Source organism: Platichthys flesus, chromosome 12 (assembly GCF_949316205.1).
Source record: "Platichthys flesus chromosome 12, fPlaFle2.1, whole genome shotgun sequence".
Taxonomy (NCBI): domain Eukaryota; kingdom Metazoa; phylum Chordata; class Actinopteri; order Pleuronectiformes; family Pleuronectidae; genus Platichthys; species Platichthys flesus.
The window spans coordinates 16080012-16101983 of record NC_084956.1 but is presented as its reverse complement, the minus strand read 5'-3'; the positions used below and the strand labels follow the sequence as shown (position 1 = coordinate 16101983).

General features: G+C 42.4%; 1 protein-coding gene across 3 annotated transcripts in view; it reads right to left on the bottom strand.

The window, feature by feature from the left end:
- Window positions 1-13496: 13496 nt before the first annotated feature.
- Window positions 13497-21972, bottom strand: part of disc1 (DISC1 scaffold protein) — a 43083-nt gene continuing 34607 nt past the window's right edge. For 2 of the 3 annotated variants that reach the window (XM_062400892.1, XM_062400891.1), the window contains 2 exons: window positions 17626-17748; window positions 13497-14909 (listed from right to left, as the gene is read on the bottom strand). In XM_062400892.1, coding sequence (XP_062256876.1) covers window positions 14706-14909; window positions 17626-17748 — 327 coding nt within the window. In that variant the 3' untranslated portion in view covers window positions 13497-14705. Of the gene's footprint in view, window positions 14910-17625; window positions 17749-21972 lie in introns of those variants that run through there. The other variant, XR_009923923.1, reaches the window with a different exon arrangement.

Here is a 21972-nt window from a genome sequence, read left to right as displayed (position 1 = left end):
CAGACGCGTTCACAACAACAGGAAAATATCTGAAACATTCAGGCAGGGGTTGGTGCCCGGCTAGTACATGTGTATAAATTAAACTGCAGAAGTCACATGTATTTGTTTACAGCACATCAACACCAAATCTTGTTGTCTTTTCAAATTTGTGTATTCATCCTGAGATATTTCTATTCTTTCTGGGGGGTTTTCAGTTTTGCTTTAGAAATATCATCAATACACTCGCTAAATTCCATTTTTTTTCAAGCATTTTCCTGACATATTCTCACATGGACAAGGTGGATGTTCCGCCTTTCCAAGTTCTTTGGTGTATGTCATGTGTAAGGTACCTTTTTATTTTCATCCTGAGGTATTTGTATTTTTCACGATATCACGTGTCAGAAACGTCATCAACAGGCCCACTCACTCTGGATGGGTCCTCCTGAATTCTCACATTGTCTCACTGAATATTTCCGAAAAGAAGTTCTACACAGCTGGCAGAAAGTTTACATACATGCAGGAATTTCACCAATTGCTAATCTAAGAATTTCAGCTATAACTATATAATATATTAGCTATATATAGCTACATACATGAAATAAATTGGCGCCTTAAAAATATATGAACCATTATTGTGTAATTAGATCCTCCCAGTTCTATTGTTTCGACTTTACTGAATGCAGTCCAATGCACATTGTTTATACCCCAGTTGTGTGATTATAAGTGTACTCATAAAAAAACCAGGGGAAGACTGGTCATGTTAAAGGTAGTGTAGCTGCCCAGCTGGATCATGTGGGGCTTGTGCATGTAGAGGAAGAGGAGTTGTGCTCCTATCTAAACCTCCACTGGTAGCAGCTCATGTAGCATGGAGACCCAGAGAGATGTTCTGCATGTGGTGTCATTCATTTCCATTATCCCTGAGTGGGAATGCCAATGGAGATATAAATCAGTCTGTGGATCCTCCCGCTGAACCTGTCATGTGCCACCATGCAGGAGTGAGCTGTCAAGGAAAAAGATGGATGACACACCGACACAGGGAATATTCTAACCGTAGAATAATTCGCCGAATGCACCAGCAGGCCTGGAAGATGGTTGGATCTAAATTTTGGTTTGTGTGGGAAACTGAGGGGGGGGGGCTCAGGTGAACTGCATGTTATCGTCCAGCCCCGAGCGTCAGAGTTACAAAAAATAAAGTATTTCCAGAGTGATGCTGCAGATACTGACAATGCTCATATGATTGTTACCTCCATGCGTGTGTCCGGGTCCACCAGCTACAGAAGTAGGTCATGTTGTGGTACAAACACCTGAGCCAATCGCCGGCTGGCAAACAGGATCATGGTGCTCTCTCTGGAGCTCTGCCGCTTTGATGGAGCAGCGTCAGGTGTCTTTTCAAAAGACTTATAAATAGCACGTCGCTGCTCCCAGAGCTGCGGATCTGTCTCCCTCTCAGTGTCATTAAGCCCAATTGGAGCAGTAATTGCTTATAGCGAGGCAGTCACCCACGTCGCTAATGGATGGAACAAGACAAAATGACTATTTTTGGCAAAGCTGGCTGATGGCAGTGACAGGACACCTTTTACAGAAGCAAATCATTTTCTCAGCAGATTTTTACCAGCAGCGTTCATCAGTAATGGATTACATCTGATCGGGACTACATCATCATATTATAGTTACAGTGTGAGGGATCACATGAATGCATTTTAATATCTAAGTTTTAAAGATATTTCCCGATGCTCTTAACCATTAAAGAGCACATCTGTCACACTGTTCCATTTTGCAGCGGTAAGAACGGTGTTGAGACATGATGGAAGCTTCAAGTAACAGCTGTCCTTCCAGAATAGCCTCCATTCCCGGCAATATTGCCTTCACCTGCACTAAATTGTTCCAGTGCAATTCGCGCAAGCGGAAAAAAGTTGCTGTCCTCCACAAATCTGAAGTATCACTTAGAGGAAAGTTTGCCTCTCAGTTACCGAGCGAGCGTTGCAGAAAAAGTGTGGGGCAGGTTTCACTTTTTGTTTCAACTATATTCTCTGCAGTACTCGTCAGCTCAGTTAACGGAAGCTGAGCTCATTTGTTGACACACAAATGTCTAATTTGCTAAATGCATTTTATTTTCATTGGAAATGTTTTGTGATTCAAGAGAAAACTGAATATTTGTGGAACTTTAAGATGCATTACTTCCAATGTTTCATTTTTAAGTAATCCAAAAGTATTCAGATTACATTAGATAACAATTGTTTACATTACCATTTACAAAAAAGCTTTGTAACATGAATTCTGATGACTACATTTTAAACCCTAACGTTCTCATTATTCTATTTAATGTAGGTAAGCATGAATTGAGACAGAGCCGGCAGCCAGTGTGCATGACCTCAGAATCACAGAGTTATTTGCGACCCAGCCTCCACACAATGAGCCTTCCTCATTGTTTTGTCACAAACATCACATACATGAGTATCGGGCTGTTGAAACGAGAGCGCCTATCAAAAAGAAGAATAACGACACGCCTCTCTTTTTCCATTGCCGATCCCTTTACTCAGGGGGCTTCCTTTTTTCTCCGGCTCTCCGGAGCGACCAGCCAGAAGGTTATTTTTCACCTCGCCAACTCACCTGTCCCGCTGTCTGCTCGGTGACAGATAAACCTGGTGGGTCTGCTCGCAGCCTTGTGCCTGCAGATGGCACGGCGGTGCTGATGGGGCACTCTAGTGTTCTGGAGAGTGGGGGGGGGGGGGAGCCTTACAGAGTTTGAGTAATAGTAACATTATCTGGTCTGTGAAATGCCACGGAGAAATGTTGGGGAACGGATGAGCCAGCGCCATGGCAACAAAAACAAAGGGATGGCAGCATTGCTAAGACTCCCAGGGCAACTGCTTATGCTCTTTTCCAGGATTTCCCTTATCACTAATAACAAGATGTTCACTGGGACTGACAGTACAATAATGATGGGAACCATTGATTCAAATACAATATTTGAGCAAGCTATGCAAGAATAATTGAGAAACAACACTGTTTTCCCATAGCAGATCATTCCCAAATCAACTTCTACTGGACGCAAAATTAATAGGATTCTGCCAAAATATGTGTGTGCGTGTGTGTCCAATGGAAGATGCATGGAAAAAAATAACAAAGAAGATAAATGGGTAAAAATGGGATTCCAGACAGAGGTAGTTCTGTCCCAGTGTGTCCATGACCTCAGGGTCGGCCACAGACAGGTTCCCCTGGTGTTTACACTGGGCTCCTCAAGTTCACTTCCTCCACTGCCGAGGGAATGGCTGCTCCAGAGGAAAGCTCCCGGGGAGACACAACAAAGTGACCTCACGACTCGGCAGCGGACCAGCCGCAGAGGAGGATGTGGCGGCGCCGGCCGCTCTCCCTCTGCCAGCTGTATATTAATAAACCTCAGTGACCTCAGCTCTTAATACAGCTGTATGTTTGCTGTTTGCTTGTTTCGCCCTTGAAACTGCCACGGCCTTAATTCATAATCATAATGTTATATGATGTCCCAGACTGGACAAGGTCAGAACTGTATGAGGACAGAATACACTTCAGTTTTTTTTATATGTTGCTACAGATAATTAGAGGTCACTGAGGTTATTTAAAAAAAGAGTTGGTTGGGCTTGTGCCATGAGGAGATCTGCAGAGCCTCAGTTGAAGGAGATGAACAATAAAACAACACAGCAGTTTGTTTTGAGATTCCCAAAAGGATAAATACAACCTAATTAGCTCTATTCTACCTTTCTGTATGAAAATAAAAATGTTTATTGGCAACTTGAGATAAAATAGCACATGTAAACTAAGAAAACACTCTCTTGTGCTTTCCTCTTTATTTACTTTTTTATTACATATTCCCAAAGAATATCTGCTGACGATTGAACAAGATAACTAAAATGTTACCCGATGGAGAAACAATATGATTATGTAATAGGTGTTTATTTAGACTTCAAATTTCATATTAAGTTGATCAGGGTTAGGGTTAGGGTTAGGGTTAGAAGAAGATACTGAGATTGAGCTTGTTTGTTGGACGTGTGGAGTAAATGTGTTATTTTTGTTGGTTTGTGTGCTTGGTTATTATATATATTTTAAACAAATTGGAATTTGAGCTCAACACATCTGATCAGCCCTTTCGCATTGCTCTTTAAAATGATTATTATCATCATTCTAGTATCTTAATAAAGTTGTATTATATATAATTGTGGGTCTTTGATTTTTCAAGGGAGGTAACTTAAGTACAATATCATAAATATTAATAAAATTGAAGGTTTTATTGGCGCAGGAACAGCTGCCTGTCCCATTTTAAAGGCATGGGGGGTGGAGGGGGGAACGTCTATGTTAAACAGCTCTTTGAAGTATCACATGAGCATATTCTCTGTACGGTTACACATGTATCTGCCAATCAGTTGTACAAAGGGTCTCTCTAAATGTTTGTTTTCCTCATTGGTCTCATGTGGAATTCTGTAAATAGAACGTTGCATATAGTGAGTGGTAGTTTACTTTTTCTTTACTTGTATAATATAACCTGGGCGACAAATAGACCTGAGGCTTTGGAAATATAAAAGCATATCTATAAGTATATATGTGGTTTAATATGTCTGTGTGACATGGCATCAGCTTATGATTCACACGGTATACAGGGCGTGACCCGGAGGTTACACTTGGGATCAGAAAGATTAAGTTGCTGAGCATTACGGTATTTGGCAAAAGGTGGGGATGCATGAATTTAATCTCTAAATGTTAAATGCCACTCTAATCAATTGATACACATAAGTCTGATCAATCACAGATTGACGGTGGTTGCGTGTGAGGAGGCCTCCACCTGCCCCACCTCCAACAGATTGTGCTGAAGCTTGTGTGTCTTGTCTGTCACTGTGCCTGTGGCTATTTATACAGTTGTGAGAGTCACCGGAGCAAATTAATACGTGAAGTCGAACCACTGCAGGACAAAAAGCACGGCTATGCTGATTTAATTAAACTCTACTAAATTAGGTTAATGAACCAGTTTGAAGCCTCAGACGTGACTTTTTTTTGTGGTAAATAGATTTTATGCGACAGACGCATACAAATTTATACAATGTTTTTGTATCGAGGAGGGGGTAAAATACCTCCAGACAAAATTTAGCATTTGAGATTTGACTTGTCTGAGGGCAAATCCGGCCAAGATATTAAAAGAGACTGTTCTGTAAATATACTGAGCCCTACGTCAGCCAGCACAAATAAAATCTCCAGACATCAAACCAATCAAACGTCGGCTGAGGGAACCCACTGTCCACAACAATCCCTCAGTGAACACACAGTTTTTTATCTCGCCGGTTGAGTTTTTCTTGGTGTCATGACACAATACGTGACCTTTATCAACTCTTCCTGTCTCCAGGCAGCCCTAGAGTCTGTGTATATGGGTTTACCACTTTTTCCCCATGGAAAATTTATGCCGGAGGACGGTCATGCACGTGTAGACAGCTGTAATTCCAAACATTTGTAGCTGTACAATACGATTAATAAAACAGTAGGAGACAAGCGCTCTGGTGGGACAGCAAAACATTTCAGGACTAATTTGTGTTGTTTGCTGCACATTCCAGCAGGCGACTATTCTCAAAACTTGTGTTACAGCCTGCATCTTTTATAGATATACATCCTCCCCTACAGGAAAACTCTCATCGCTAACTGCGCGCTCCTGTCAGTCACTATTCCTTCCTCTCTTTTCACCCTGCTTCCATTTTAAATTTCAAATGGCACTAATGTCCTTGGGCTGCTCTTCATCATGTGTTTGTTGCGTTAGCGCTGAAAGGGATGGGGAGAGTTTCAGGGGGACTGTAAAGGCGCTCTTGGCACATTTATTAAAATATTGCACATCTCAAGGCTACGTTGTATAAATAGTGTGTTTGGCTGTTGTCAAATATAAACATTGAGTTTTGTAAACACGAAGGCCCTGTTTTAGAGACCCGTGGTTCTGTCTGATGATGGTTTATCGAAACTGTAAAACTCAGACTAGTTGGTAACTGTTTGACTGAAGGCTTTCACTCACACTGAGTGGATGTATTGATACAATCCAGACATTTAAATGCTCCGGTGTCAGATTAGAAGGGCTCAGGCACTGACCTCTCTCTGGTGGAATCGACACAGGCAACATAAACCATGTCAGATGTCAACCAGAGTTCAGCACAGTAATCAATTATGTAAAAAGAGCTCACATTGATAACATTAATACCAGGTCACAGAGGTCAGCAGGAAGGATGTGTGACAAATCCGCCACAATACTGACATATTCAGTATCACTAAGTGAAGGTGGAACATTATACAGTCATTTAATATGGGTCTTTTAATACAGCAATACAAGCTCTAGCTTGACCACAAGAAAATTGTATTGACTCATTCGAATAAGCATGTTAAGCTGCACACAGATCAAGTCAGTTAGGTACACTTTGTCATGATTAACCATTTATTGCACAAAAGGGAATACAGTTGTGCTTGGTGCGGCTGGCTCCATTCTTTGGATGTTCCCTGGATTAGCCAAGCAGCATGTTAACATAAACGGGGGAACATGTGCAAAACCCCCCAGTGGGCGTAGCAGGCAAAATACATTTGTTCAAGATGAATACCATTTACCACAATCATGTTTGGACTCGGTGCTAAAAGGTGGAGGCTGGGGGATGGAGGCAAGTTGCCGGCAGCAAGGCGTTGGTGGCAGTGTAGCTGAGCAGGGATCAGTGAGGAGGAAGTCCTATTTAAAGGAACTTTGTAGAGAGAATGGGCTGTGATTGGTTAGTGACTGAGTAGCATCCATAAACCTATCTGTAGCTGACAGCTTATGACAGCTGAGTACATGACTCCGTGCCCTGCATGAATTAACACGTAGTAATGCAATGCTTCAAAGTAATGCTTGATTAATCTATAGCATCTCAGCGTTTTCTATAATCTCCTTAAGTGCATTGTGTTAAATGGTTAATGTACTGTATTTATAAAGCACTTTTCCAGTTGCATTCCCCCACTCATGCACACATTATCACACCTCTATACACGGTGCTCCCTCCACGACACACCACCCATACACCGTGGGCACAGCCGTCAGGGGCAACCTGGGGTTCAGAGGTGCCGGGGATCAAACCAGCGACCCTCTGGCCAGTGGACGACACTCTCTGCAGGGTTGGATCAAGGGGAGGGCCAGGGAAGCACTGGTGACAGCTGAAATATGATTGGCCCCTGTCCTGTCATTATTTTGTTTAAAAAAAATCACTGACATAAAAATACTAACATTAAATATGACAGTTTGTGAATCATACTTATTTTCATTTTTATTGCGAATGAGCTTGCTCAAGGAACAATCTTCTAAATATATTCAATGATGTGGCATTTTGTTCAAAGCTATAGAGCTAACTGTAAACAAGGAAGGGTTGGAAACATAGCTATCCCCTCTGTGTAAATTGTGAGCCCTGATTTTAAAAAAAACGTAGCTCCTCCACCGCCTCTCTGCCTCCCGAGCCGCATCTGGTTGACTCGTCCAAAAATTAAACTCTGTTGAAGGTTTAGAGCTTCGAGGGAGATAGCGTGACATGAGGACACAGCCTTCAGCCGGACACGCTGGAAGATTGCATGTAAAACTATGACATCCAATCACAACCTGACAAGCTCACTTTGAGCCAATCATCTGTAGGCTGTCAAAGTTTAAAGTGTGATTCTCTCTCTCCTGTCATCCAGCTCAGTTCAGTACTGATCGATGAGTGATGCAACTCCAACCCGGGCCCACCTCAGCTCAGGATACCAGGTCATCTGCCTTCAAACCATCCAATCAGAAGCATTCATCAGACGTTCCCAGCTTTGTGCTCTGTTCCTCATCACCACCCCCAGTGTCTGTGCTCCAGGGGAAGTCTCCTGCTTATCCAAAGTACTGGATTCATAGAACTGTTGCTATGGTGTTCTACTTCCTGCTGGGGTCTAAGCACCAAGTCTATTCCTCTTCTTCTTATTTCATTCTAATTTACTGTTTCTCATTTGTTTCTCTATGGGTCTCTCCTGAACAAACTGTATTGGGCACACTTTTCAAGTGGTCACTTGGGGCTCGACTGTGCTGTGGAGTGATGCAAAAAAAAGTGATCCAATTCAAATCTATTGTCAGTCACAGGAATCCAAGATGAACAAAGCTGCTAATGTTCATGGGGGACCAAATGAGAAACTTTTTACAGGCTGCTGTGAAGCCCTCAGGGGCCGAGTGTTTGATACTAAAGATACGTTTTGGGAGAGGTATCACTACAGGAACTTCTGAATCACTGGAGAAATATAATGGCATCAATCAGCGACTTAATAGAGCTACACACTGGTTTGTTTTTAGGCAGGATTACATGAGAACTACTGGACCTGTTACAACGAAGTCGCAAAATCTTCTGTGTGTGTGTGTGCGTCTGAATCCTGCCTGCTAAAGACGGTGAAATCTTTATTGATGGCGTGCAACCACCGGCCACTGACATCGGTAGGATTTAGTGGAAGATATATCCTACCGATTTAGTCGGGGTGTTTTTGTGGAAGAGAGAAGGAAAGTTAGGCAAAGAACAGTTCTTCATGATACCAATTTGGTTTCAACTTTTTAACACAGATCCCACAATTCAGTTAGCAACATCAACTATAGGATGCTAAACTGCACACACGCTGAGAGGGGATGGCAGAATTAACAGGTTGTCTGTGGGACCGATTTTTGGCAATATTTGGTTTAAAGAGGATAGAATGTCCTTACAAATCGCTTACTGTGAGTGATCCACTGTTAAAAAATAAGTACTGATTAGTTTAGCTCTAACCATTAGGACTGTTTAACTGAGACAAATGGTCAGAAATGTGTCTTTTAAATGAAAAAGATGGCCTAAAAACCAACTCCATAGTCTGTTCCTTCAAAACGTGTTCCCCTACCAGTCTACTATGGGATGTTTTCCAATTAGTTTTTAGATGGGAACATATTTGAACCAGTACAAAATAAAGTATCTGGCAGATTCCTGGATTCAGAACCACGGCCCAAAAAAGTGAACTTATACCGCTTTAAAGTCACATCTCCTGTTCCTCATCCCCTGTGGGGGCTGGCTGGTCTAGACAGACACACAGACTGACGACTGCAGAGAAGCAGCATCGCACACCACCAGCTGCCTCTCCAGGACAGGAGCTCCTCTCTGTCTCATTAGGCCAAACTGGCAGCTCCCGTGAAGGGAAAGAGCACCACGCGTCCAGCCTCCCATGGCAAAAAAAACTCCACATCGCTCCCAGGAGCTCTCATTACTTCTCTCACCTCCCCTCTGCCCCCCCCCCCCCCCCCCCCCAGTCCCCCCCAGTCCCCCTGCTAAAGGCAGCCAGCTCCATCCATCACATCTATCGATCCTGCCTCCCCCTGGTGTGGTACCTGTCTGTTTTTGAGACTAAGTGGGAAGGATGGCGGAGCCGCCCTGATATTTCAGCTTTCCAAGTGACAGCCGCGTCCTCGAGGGATGTTTCAAGGTGAACCAGTGGCCGGGCTTCCTGGAGGAAGTGCTCCTCTGTAAATCTAAACGAAGGTGCTCTTCCTCGAGGAGTTTCAATTTTACAGCCTTGATATTAAAGTAATAATCAGTCTGCCCCATTCCTACTGACACTTCACATGAGAGAGCAGCACATACGGCTCGGCTCAAAATGAGTCAAAGCCCCCATTTAGTAACTCATAATTGTTTTTTTTTTAAGATTTGACAGTGATGTTTCACAAGAGAACACGGAAATATTTTTAAAGAGATTTGTTGTTGTGTCACACAGAATGGAGTTCCTCTTGACTTTGATCTCATTACTGGGATGGTTTTTGGAAAGAGAAGCAAACTTAAGCGTTCAAAGCAATTGTCAGACTGCTCGAACAGTCTGACATTAGGATTAAACACAGACTGTGACACTGTTTTGAAATATTTGTCTTGTAACCAGATTCATCCAAAATTATTTCAGCACATGAAATAGAAGACGTATTCGTTTGATGCATAAGAAAGTATCTTCAGCACAGTGACACAGGGATGCACGAAGATCAGCCCAAATGAATATTCCATTCATCAATTATCTATACCGCTTAAACTTTTGAGGGTCGAAGGGGAGCTTGAGCCAATTCCAGCTGACAGTGGGTAGTATACCCAAATCGGCATGTCTTTGGCTGGGGGGGAAGGAACAGGCAAACTAGTGGGAGGAACAGGCAAACTCCCCGAAGAGAGAACTGGGATTCGAACCGGAAACATTCTTGCTGAGTGACAACAGTGGTAACCACTGCATCACCGTGCAAAATTAGAAAAATGATATGTCTTGTTTTATTGACTGTCCTTCATACATTTAAGTTTTATATTCTGTGTTTGCAGGATTTACATGTCTGCGTTAAGGGTTTAAAGAACAACTCAAATACTTATAGAGCTCCTTATTATTTCTGTCTGTTCAACGTTCCTGTTATTTCTATGCTGACTGCAGAATACTTCTTAGAAAAATTTTAACAAATGGAACTCACATAACAGCGTACATCACTTATCACATGTGAGAGTCGTTGTCATGGGAAACCACTGCAAGGAAAATGAGATGTGAAACATCAGCGATTGGTTCAATCACTGTTGTTTTTCTATGAAAATCATATTAAGTTGGAGTGAGGCAGTGGGAGCTTATTATTGTCACAGATTTGCTATTGAACTGTCTTGTTCTTCTCCTCAGTCCAGTCCCAGTGGTCCACAGCACTAACAGACTCTGATTATTAAAGGCCCACAGACACCACGTGCTTGAATCATTACAGATCTTTTAATAGGAAATGAGATTTTCTGTTATTTTTTCCTCAGGCTCTCGCTGCTCAAATGCAGGTTGTGAATTACACCAAGTTCAGTCTGTATAATTTAAAAATTAGTCATTTCCTGGAAAATCTGTGAGTCTCTCTCTGCGCACGTTGCACAAACACCTTTCAAACTCCTCTGCTCCTTCTGCTTTAAGTCCAGGGGTGTAAATTAAATATATCAGAATGAAGATGAAAGTAAACTTAGATTCCAATCTTGTGATTTTCACACAACCATAAGTGATGGAAATATGCATTCTTCTGAAGGAGCCTGCAGCTCCCACTGGTATGGAGTTTATAATGAAGTGTGATATTCAGCATCAGCCGTCCACAGGAAGAAGCATCAGGGAGGCCATTTCCTGTTGTCTCTGCTCTTTTTGCTGTTTTTTTTTTATTTGCCTTCTCTAAGGGTTTAAGGAGAGAGATGCACAGTTGGAAGGAGTTTCAGATAAATGATTCAAAATGCGTATTAATTCCACTTGAATTTCCTCACGGTTTAATTACTATGTTGAATTTATTCAGCAGTTGGGTAAAGCGCGGACTCAATTTGAATGAACCCCTAAAACCGCTGGAAAGAGTTGAATAAAAGGCCAGTGGCAGAGAGCGGTTTGTTCAGTGTCCACTTCTGCTTCGTGGACGACGCATCTCAGGAGAGTTTACTTCACTGACTCAATGACCAGAACTGACAGATTCACAGTCGCTCACACATAACAAAGGTGTCAGCTGCAGAGGAGGATACAGGAATCTCTGAAGAAGTGAGAGACACGACTTCTAAAAAAAATCTCAATTTGCATTCATTAATGGTGTTTGTGAGTCTGGTTGAAGTGATGCGAGAGGAAAAGCTGCAACACAATATATGATTCTCCCATGGTTCAGAGAGTTTGTACATGTACCTGTCAGACAACAGAACAACTCAGCGGGGAATCAAATAAACAAATCCCCATCCCAGACCCCGGCACAGACACACACTCCTGAAATAATCCATTGATTCACATCCAGTTGAGAAATAATTCTCAAATCCAGAGAAAACATACGAACACAGGGGCGGAGCAGGCAACACTTGCAAGCCATTTGCTGTTGTTATTACACTATTATTATTACATGTCATTAATCCTGTAAGTCGCTTTTATCCAAAGTCGCTTTTATCCAAAGCGACTTACATTTTTAGAACACTCATCATTTTAATGAGGGGCCATCTAGGGGTTCAGTATCGATTCAGTATAGAGTGGGATTCGAACCGGCGACCTTCTTGTTGCAGAGCTCCCGCTCTATCCCCTAGGCCACGCTCTCCCCTGTTGAATTCATTTCCATCCATCTTCGTTTTTCATCATTAGCTTGAAGGCGGATTTAGACGAGTGAAACATGGAAATTCTTCAAATGAATCAGTTTGTACTGGATAATGTCAATTTGTCTCACCTCAGTGGCAAAGACAATATCAGTATGTTTATTGATTAAATGATTTACTGCATATACAAAATTGATCAATAACATTTAGCCCACTTCTTACAAAATAATAATAATTCTGTACAGCAAACATATTCATTAGCAGTGTGTTTGTGAATGTAGGATGCAAATGTTAGCATGTCTGGCTAACTATATTAGTAGCTATACTGTAGTAACCTATAGTGGCAAATCCAAGGCCAGGGGCAATTCATTTCTTTAATATTACTATTTTATGGAATTGAAGGTTAACGTGAAAAATTTCAACATATTAGTTTCCAATGAAAGAACATAAAGCATGACGGGAACAACAGCAACGGAGAGGGGCAGATGGAAAATGTATACCAAGAAAAGAGATAAAAATAGTGTAACGTGTAAGACTATTATTGTGTGATGGGACAAAGGACCCTCCGCTGCACAGTGCATCGTTTCACATGGGCCTTATGAAACATCTCACCCTGCTGCAGTGAGTGTACCTGTCTACTGAGAACCATTTTCTCCGTGGCCATTTTATGAGCCAAGCCGCCACAGGGGCACGGTATGGTGCAAGCACAGATTCAATTATGAGGTATAGGGGTGTTTGGCAGGAAGGTGTCGGCCGTGGCCGTGTGCCGCTCGGGGCTGATCGATGTGGAGACTCCTGGCCTGGCGAGTGGTTTGCAACCTGGCGGTAATGTGAGAGAGGCCCATTGTGCTGCGTGTGGAAAAACCCTGAGCACTCGGCTGCGTTTACACCCCTGAGCGCAAGACGGCCGACACGCCTCTGCGGATCCCTCAATAGCCCCCCGCTCCCCCCCAATAAAAATATGAATCAGATGGAGACAAAGCAACACCATCCCGTTTCCCCCAGCCATGGGCTCGGAGGGGCAGCCTCCCAATTAGCCACACCGCCGCTGCGGAGGTGAGATAACAATAGAGGGCCATGTATCCCCCAAAGAGCTCACTAGAGAACCTTTATTACCGTATTGATATCTCCTACATGTCACCACTGCCCTGGCAGTATGCCCGCACATTTTATATGAGGGGAAATCACCAGAGGGGTAGTAACTCAATACAAGAAGAAAACAGCAGGGCACAACATTAGGCTGAATTGTACATGCTGTAATTAGTGAGATGTTGTATGGAATAAATGTATGATACAGCCACTTCAACCTGCACAGTGAATAAAAAAAAAACGGATTAATGGGTGAAAGCAGGAAAAAAGGTTTCTGGCAAAAAAAATTGTGACACCCAGTGGAATGCACAAGTGTATTCTGAGCTGACATCGAATAAAAGAAAACAAAATGACAAAAAAAACAGCAGTTGCAAATCTTTATTTAATGGGCCCACTCATATTTTATCCTTCATCTTTTAATATATCAAATGTATAAGACACAAACGTGACAAAAAATCTAAATATTGCATTTTCCACACACACAAAAATAAAGTGTTCAAGTTAGCTCACATTCTGTAGCACCACAAATGATATTTAATGCACAAAATGACATGTAATTAAAGTCAAATTCTACAAAAAACAAGTAAAAAAAATGAGCAGTATTAAGTTTATGTGCAAGAATGTTTCCTGTAAAAGATGTTTACATTGTCAATTTGGTCCAATTCACTGGTAGCTGCAGGATGACGTAATTTCAGCTTTGGTTTGGATTTCTTGTTTAAAATTTTTTTTTGAAGAAGAAATATATTTTTCAAAATAATTTATAAATTAAAAGTTCATAATAAATGCACCTCACCATTCGTCAAGCTATTCAGGCCAGTGGGGTTGGTGTAACAGAATTCCTTAGGTAATTTATGATAGCTAATGTTATCTAATATTAGCAAACAATGGATAGTCTGTAACTGACACTACTGAGTCCACGCACTGACTGTATGGTTTTCTCTTCATGTACTACTGTTACACTTTATGTTTTAGCACTTTACATAAATAACTTTTACCTGTGTCAGAAAAAGCGGAAAATCTCTCAATAAACCTCATAAAACCTCAACTTTATTCTCGTAAATTACGACTTCACTCTTGCAATATTAAGAGCTTCCCCTAAATAACAACTTTATTCTCATAATATTAGGACTTCATTCTCGTAAAAATGGCCGTAATACTATGTCCTAGCTGTGACCTGGAGGTAAAAAACACTTCTTTTCTCTGCACAAATAACACGACATGAAAACATGGATCCAATAACCCATTTGATAAAATCGTCATGTAAGCTCAGTGGTCTATAGGACTCTTTCATATCTAGGCTAGGAACGACAAAATAAGCAATAAAGTGCCTTATTTTTTGATTTTTATATTTAACAAAAATCCTTCATATTTTTTTCTTTGTGTAAAAAAAATGTCACACAGACTTTGTAGCTGAAACTTTCTGCAGTTCCACAGAGGCTGGTTGTAAAGCGCTTTAAGGGAGCTTGTATAGTTAATGGATATGGGATCACTTCCACAGCAAAGCCGGGGTCAGGGTCTCAGAGAGCCGGTCCGTGTGTGAGTGGTCATAAAACACTACAGGCATCCATTTCAAATGTCCCAGCTGTCACTGAAGTACTGGTCCTCCTCCTCCTCCTCCTCCTCCTCTTCCTCCTCCTCTTCTTCCTCCTCAATCCCATTTTTCATGTGGTCATCATCTGATAACTCGTTCCCTTCCTCTTCCTCATGCTGGAGCTGCACGAGCATGGTCTGCAGAGCGGCTTTCATCTCCTGAACTTCTTTATCCAGGGACTGTGCAGAGTGAGTTAGGGAAGAATCTGAGGCTGAAAGTCACACAGTCACGTGCACGTAAATAAAACGCATGCCAGCAGACAAATATGAGGGACGATGTGACACTTGTGGCCCTCAGTGGCTAATGGTAATGGCTGTAACCTGATGAAGTCATCCATCTCCAATTTGGTCACCGAGCGGATTACTGGGACAGATCATCAAGTCACACCCAATTTAAGCAATTCACTATTCATGAGCTCATCTCGTATGTGAGGCTTGGTGTTGGTGGTGGTGGGGGTGTGCAAGCAAACAGACTGCCCAGCTAAATAATTCATGAGCCATCGATGAAACGGGATAGAGGCTGTCATCGTTTTGGGGGGGGGGTTGTTTAACCTGCTTAGAAACTCAAATTAATCGTGTGAGTGTCCGACTTAAGTGGAAAAATCAAAGGGACGGCTTTGACGGCAGATGGGGCCTGATGGCTCGTTTTACTGTCTGAATGGACACAGATTGTTCTCATTCATAATTAAGCAGCCGTTCAAGAGCTTTTCTTGAATACTGCAGCGGGTCCTACAAGACTTTTTAAAGCAAGAAGATCAGAATGGGTCAGTGACAATCAGAATTAAGTTGGAATAGCTTTCAAACTAACCACCAAAGCCGCTTTAAGACCTATACTGAACTCCAGATAATCTCCTGAAATTATCCAGAGGGGCTTTATCCCACCTAGCAAAGTTGTTTTTGGCTCATATCTGGCCCACATGGTCAACCGCCCCACATACAGTGTGGAATGATGGCACCGGGGTGGTCCGCTCCTGTTTGTCATATCTGGGTCACGAGGACCAAAGGTGGAATGAATTAGTTTCTTCCATCTTCAACATTTACCATATAGCCCACGATGTTTTGGGATATATAGACAGATACATTTGCTTTTTTACAAACTTTAGGCTCACATCCATTTTGTCCGGGCCATAAGAATACCTGAAATGAGCCGCATGCAGCTCTGGATAATGATCGATAGCTCATGTGAGAAGACGGCAGGAGATTATCCAGAGGAGACACCGCTCATTAGTGATGACATTTCTACAGCCGACTAACATGAAAAGAAAAAAAAGAATACAAATATCTCAGGATGAAAAAGAGCTGTCATATACTCTACCTGAAGGCACTAGAAGATGCTAACTTGGAAAGACAATGACGCAAGTGACAATGTGCTGTAAACAAAAACATGGAACAATGGAATCCATTAATGACGTCCTGCATGCTGGGCCACCACTCGCCACAATGCTCAGCAGATGATTGTGTTGTTGTGAGATGCCTGACTGGGGAATCTTCTGCTGCGTTGTTCATAAGAAAGTTAAATTCCAGAGAAAGTCCGGACCCAATTTATGTGGACACTCTCCGGAGTTTACATCTGAGAATAGCCTATCCATGATTTTCTCAACCCTCATCAACCCTGTGCTTGTCCATCCACCTCCTTGTATCTAGAGCGGAGATTCAATTAAGTCCCTCGAAGATGGGAGGTTTGATCTCCCCGTCACTATGGCAACAGCAGCGTTATCCCGCGTTCAATTTCCGCAACACAACAACAAAATTGCTCCGTCTCTTTAGTGCACTTAAGTGTCCGAGGCGCTTTCTGCTCAGCAAAAATTGCCTCGACTCCAAAAAAAGTCAAGATGAATGACATGCAAGGACATGGAAACAGAGAGGTGGAGAGAGGCGGAGCAATCTGTGTCCATCTCCAACTGCCAGGCTGCGTTGATATCATGCAGCAGTGGAGGAGCCTGCCCTGACCCCTGACAGGGCAGCAGGGAGGACGTGAATCTCTAATCAGATGTGAATGGAGTGAGGGAGGCATTGTGTGACGCTTTGCTTTTAGAGATACTGCAGCTAAAGGAACCTCTTCATTGGGAAAGCAGAGGAAAGAGGAAGAGGGCAGAAAATAATTCAAATCCAGCTTGTTGGATGGAAAATGTTCTCCATCCCTGGATAGTAGTATCACCTTCTCTATCTGTCTTAATAAGCCAGCGGTGCACAGGGGGAAAGTGGAGCCAGAAAAACATGCTAATCTATTTCCAATCAGCGTTCTAATTAGCACGGAAAATGATGTATTGTGACCTGTAATCAGCCTCAACAGTTTCATTTGAGTCATTATCATGGATATTGTAATTCACTTCGAGTCCACACCGGCAAGTGGAAGCGAGCAGACGGAAGCTGGGGGAGGGGGGGAGAGGAAGGGGGGGTCAGAAAGCGGATGGACATTAAGATATTACGTGAGCGGAGTCATTACACTGACATTCCTTCGTCCGCCGCGGCGCTGGCTCTGTCGGCCGACTTCAACCTCAGCCCATGCTGACTGCCAGCCCACATCATCGGACCTCTCATAACCTTGCTTGGACTTTAACCATTTCATTTTCCAGCGGGGCATGTCCAGCCTGTCCAGACAAATCCTCTGATCCCCAATTGTTTTTTCGATTCCCTCCCCGACTGGACCCATAATGTCAGATAAGACAGGTGTTTTGTTTTGTTTTCCTCAAAAGGTAAAGTCATCGAAAGCCAACATCAGTCAGCGTAAAGGAAGCATGGACGTGAGGGCCTTGAGGAAACTAGGCCCTTAAGATGGATGAACGGAGACAGAACACAAAACACACACACACACACAAACACACACACACACATATAAACTGTATGCTGTGTGTGTGTGTCTGATACATGGAAATTCAGACAGCAGTGAAAGGATATGGGTGAGGGCCTGATCCCGGTTTAGTATGGCCATCTGCAATTCATCTTCCAAGGTCATTAGTCTGTCACTGATCAGCTCGCAGCGCTCTGTCAGGTCTACCGCCTCAGCCTCGCTGCACCCGTCCTGGCAGGAAGAGGAAACAAGGGATGAAATGATGGGTACAGAGTAACACACAGAGCTGCAGGGGTTCCAATATAATGTACAAATATGGATCTGGTATTTTTGAATAAATGAACACAACTGTGTCTGCACGCATGCAGGCTAACAGGATTGGGTAGAGCAGCTTTTTTATTGCTATGGCAAATTGGTAGATGAAATTCCACACACTAACAGTTAAGAGATAATTACATAATAAATCAAAATTTAATAGCTCCAGTTCCAAACTCATCATCACATGTCTCACCACAGCAACATTTCCAGTTCATAGCCCAGCACCAAATTCTGCATGGTGATTCAGTGGATAGGTATCAGCCAATTAGGAACTGCTGTCTGATTATCACTGGATTTCAGTTACCAGCCCTACAGGTAAACACTGTCGGATTTTGAGTCCTAGATGAAATACGACCAGAAAAGAAACATGGCGGTGTCTTTGGTTGTGGCTTTGGCCCTATACGTCTCACTGTGAGAGGTTAAAAGATGGCTGCTGTCAAGAGTTCTGCCACCAAAGATAACCGGGGCCAGATCTGACAGTTCCCCACACAACTGGGTGCACACTCACTTCCACTAAATCTTGCCCCATAAACTGAGATTGTTTAAACAGAGCCCAGAGCGTCCTGTTATACATCATAACTACATGATAAAGCTACACGCTGTAAAACATGGTGTCACAACCATCATCTTGTACCGTCTCATAACAAATCTTAAACTTGTACTTATAAATAATGTTGAACAGTGCCACAGTGCAACAGGATTTGTAGCAGTGCTGTGTCATGTGCTGAGTTTCGTCTTAAATTATAAACAAGTTCTTCTTTAAAGTCGGTACTCACAACTTTGACACTTTTAAACACTCAAATAATGAATTATGTTAAACTGACCTATATATAAATGTATAGGTTACTTTATTCAATTAAATCATTCAAGTTATTTAATTTATTCACACCGTCTCAACACTTAGTGACCCTGTGTATTGAACTTATGTAAAGGAATTACATGGAAATGTAGTATGTAAAAAATATACATAAAGTCAACATTTCAGGCATTATTATTTTTTGAGTGCACCCAAGAATTTTGCATATACATATGTAGACATATTATATTATATGTATAAATATGGATATATTCTTGGGTCTAAAGTCACTATTAATAAGCATGAGTCAGAGCTTTCAGAATTTTCCTGGACTTAGTTTGTCTCACTCACACTAAATCATTCACTCTGAGTGGAAAAGCAGCTGGACAGGCAACATATGAGGACGCCAACATTTCTGTTGCGCCAAGGTCATAATGTACACAACACACACCACGGGGTGTGTGTGCGCTCAGCATTTGGCTGCGTACCTGCAGATCACCTGAGGACACTGCTGTACTGGAGGTTGGTGGAGGAGCAGGGAGCAGCAGAGGGCAACGCATTCACAGAGCCGAGCCGGACATAATTAGAACAGGCCCCTTTTCAGACATCGTGTCCTAGTTTCTTCACACTTATCAAGAACAGAGGACACAAGCACACGCACCGGAGCACACAGTACACACTCGGAGCAAACAGACACTTGCACCCGCGCACACCCAGACGCAGCGCTCTTGTCAAGCAACACATAGTAAGTCTAATCTGACTCATGGCTGCAGGTAGGAAATATCAACTCCCCGCAGCTCAGAGGTGTCAGAACAATCACCGGGAAGTCGTGTCTGTGGTCCGCTGTCCTGAAATAGCTGCTTCTATGCATGATGTAACACCCCAAAAGAAATGTACAACAAAACAACAGGCCTGAGGCACGGCGGCGTGCACAAGTCATCCCTGATGCAATTAAAGAATTAACAAGGACTCAAAGGCAGAGCGGCCCACAGCATGCAAGATTTATAAAAAACGTGTTGTCGTTGTGCATATAGAGGCTTTTACTGTAAACGAACAAGTGATCACAAACACTTTCCTCAGCTGTGTGCGATGCTTGGATCCCTGTCCGTCCATTCCGAGAAGAAAGACAGTCGATTTATAGATCACCGAGCTGTTTGTTTACCAAGGTTAGAGGAATCTTCCGCAGATAAGAGTGCTGTGTTTGTTTGGCTGATTGATTCTATACATTACAGCCTCCAGTCAGCTTCTGTTAAGTCAATACAGCCGCGAGATAGAAAACAAAAGCTCTCTGTGCAGGATGACACGGTTACAAAGAGCCCTGATAGTTTGTTAGCAACACTGTACACAAAATAAAATCTGGCACAGCTATTAAAAAAGGTGTTACCATGCTTCTTATAGTGATCGAAACAACACAAATGACTTTTGTCTGCTCCCTCTGCCTTCCACGAAATAGGAAAACATGAGATTTCATCATGTCAATTTTGCGCAATGCGATCCCAGCCATACGTGTGCTGGCGTGTTGATGTTATTAGACAAGTGAAGACGGCAGAGGCATGAAGGTGAGCAAATTGTTTAGAGATTCAATATTCTGACTCATGGATATTTAAGCAATAATGAGTAACAGGAAGCAGGTAATTGCATGAGTTCACATGGGTCCTGTTAGGCCGACATATTGGCACCGGGCGGGCAACACTAAGAGACAATATTGTATGAGCATTAGTTCATAATTACTTTAATAAAACATTAAAGTAGCTTAATTCATTTTGGGCTTGAGAGGAAATTAACAAGCATTCGATTAACTCATATTTAGTAGTTATTAATCTAATGGCTACAATGATTCAACAGTTGTTAGCTGTTAGTATGTAGCTGTGACCCACTTCCATACACACACTAACTAGTCTCAGTATGTTTACTTTTTGTTTTTAAACGAGAAATGAATCTCGAGAAATTAAAGTTTTTTCTACCAACAGGACATGACACGATACGAGCATCATAGATAATATTACAAGTAAATAACTGTTTTTATTTAAAGATGCATTATATTGTGCATAATGATTGGCACAACTGTGACACAGCAATCATCTCTTTCGTCATCCATGCAAACAGGTCTGATTTGGATCCACTGACATTAACCTCAAAACAACCTGACTAAACAAAAGCCTTTAAAGCCTTTTCAGTTTCCTAATGTATCCATTGTTGTTTGGCTCTGCAGGTCAGTGTGAAGAAGGGAATGTACGGACCTTGAGAGGATAAAAGAACAATTAGTTGAGATTAGAAGAGAATAGAGCAGCCCCTTACACACACACACACACACACACACACACACACACACACACACACACACACACAGACTTGCACACACACACATGCACGCACGGACACCAATCAATCTCCATTGTGGTAGCAGGGCAGCCGCTTGGCAGCGGCTAAGTGGAAATCATTTACTTAAAGTCATTAAGGAAAGGATAAGGAGGTCAGATGCTCTGCGAGGGAGAGAATCCAACTCCTCCACAAGGCGACCACAACACCATCCAGATCCTATTTACCAGCCATCATATCATCTGACAGAGCTATGCAATGCGCTTTATTGTGATCGAAACATTTCATATCAATTTTTCCATCATTCAATGGGACACCAGGCTGCATACATGTCCATATGTGGGCAAGTTACAGTTGCTCCCCCTCAATCAATCCTTTTAGTCATAATGGTGCAGGTTTATCACTATAATAGTAAGATAATTGTTGATAAGCTAGACTCATGGTTGTGTTAGTGATTTATCAAACAATTTACTGAACACAAACAATTTAATTAAAAGGACATTTTGAATTTTAAATTAAGACTGGAATTAGCTCCAGGAGCCGACTATAAAGCTGTCACATGCTCATAAATGGTTGTTATCAACTGACTTTTCTTTTAGTGTTTGCTCTGACTCACGCTCCAGGCATAAAATTATTATTTATTAAAGCACTCAGTTCACATGCAGATTAATTCCATCAGTTAAACTGTGATTAAACACACATACACACACAAACAAACCACCAGCAGTTTACTGTTTGAAAAATTGCACGGGACACACCCTCATCAAGTGTCCGTGTCCTTGTCCCGTTTGCCTTCCAGGTGTGAAAGAGTATAATTGTATGAATTTAAAGCAGGGAGGTGCAGACAGGAGAACGCATGCTCAGCAAAACTCTCCCTTGAATAAATAGAGGCCATTGTGCAAACTCAGACAAGTCTGCCACAGCAACCCAGGCTTCTCATGTAGATCGGTATTGATCAGGCAGTTAAAAAGAGGACAGGGGTCATGTTTGAGTTAAGGTCAACTGAGAGAATCTGCTGTGTC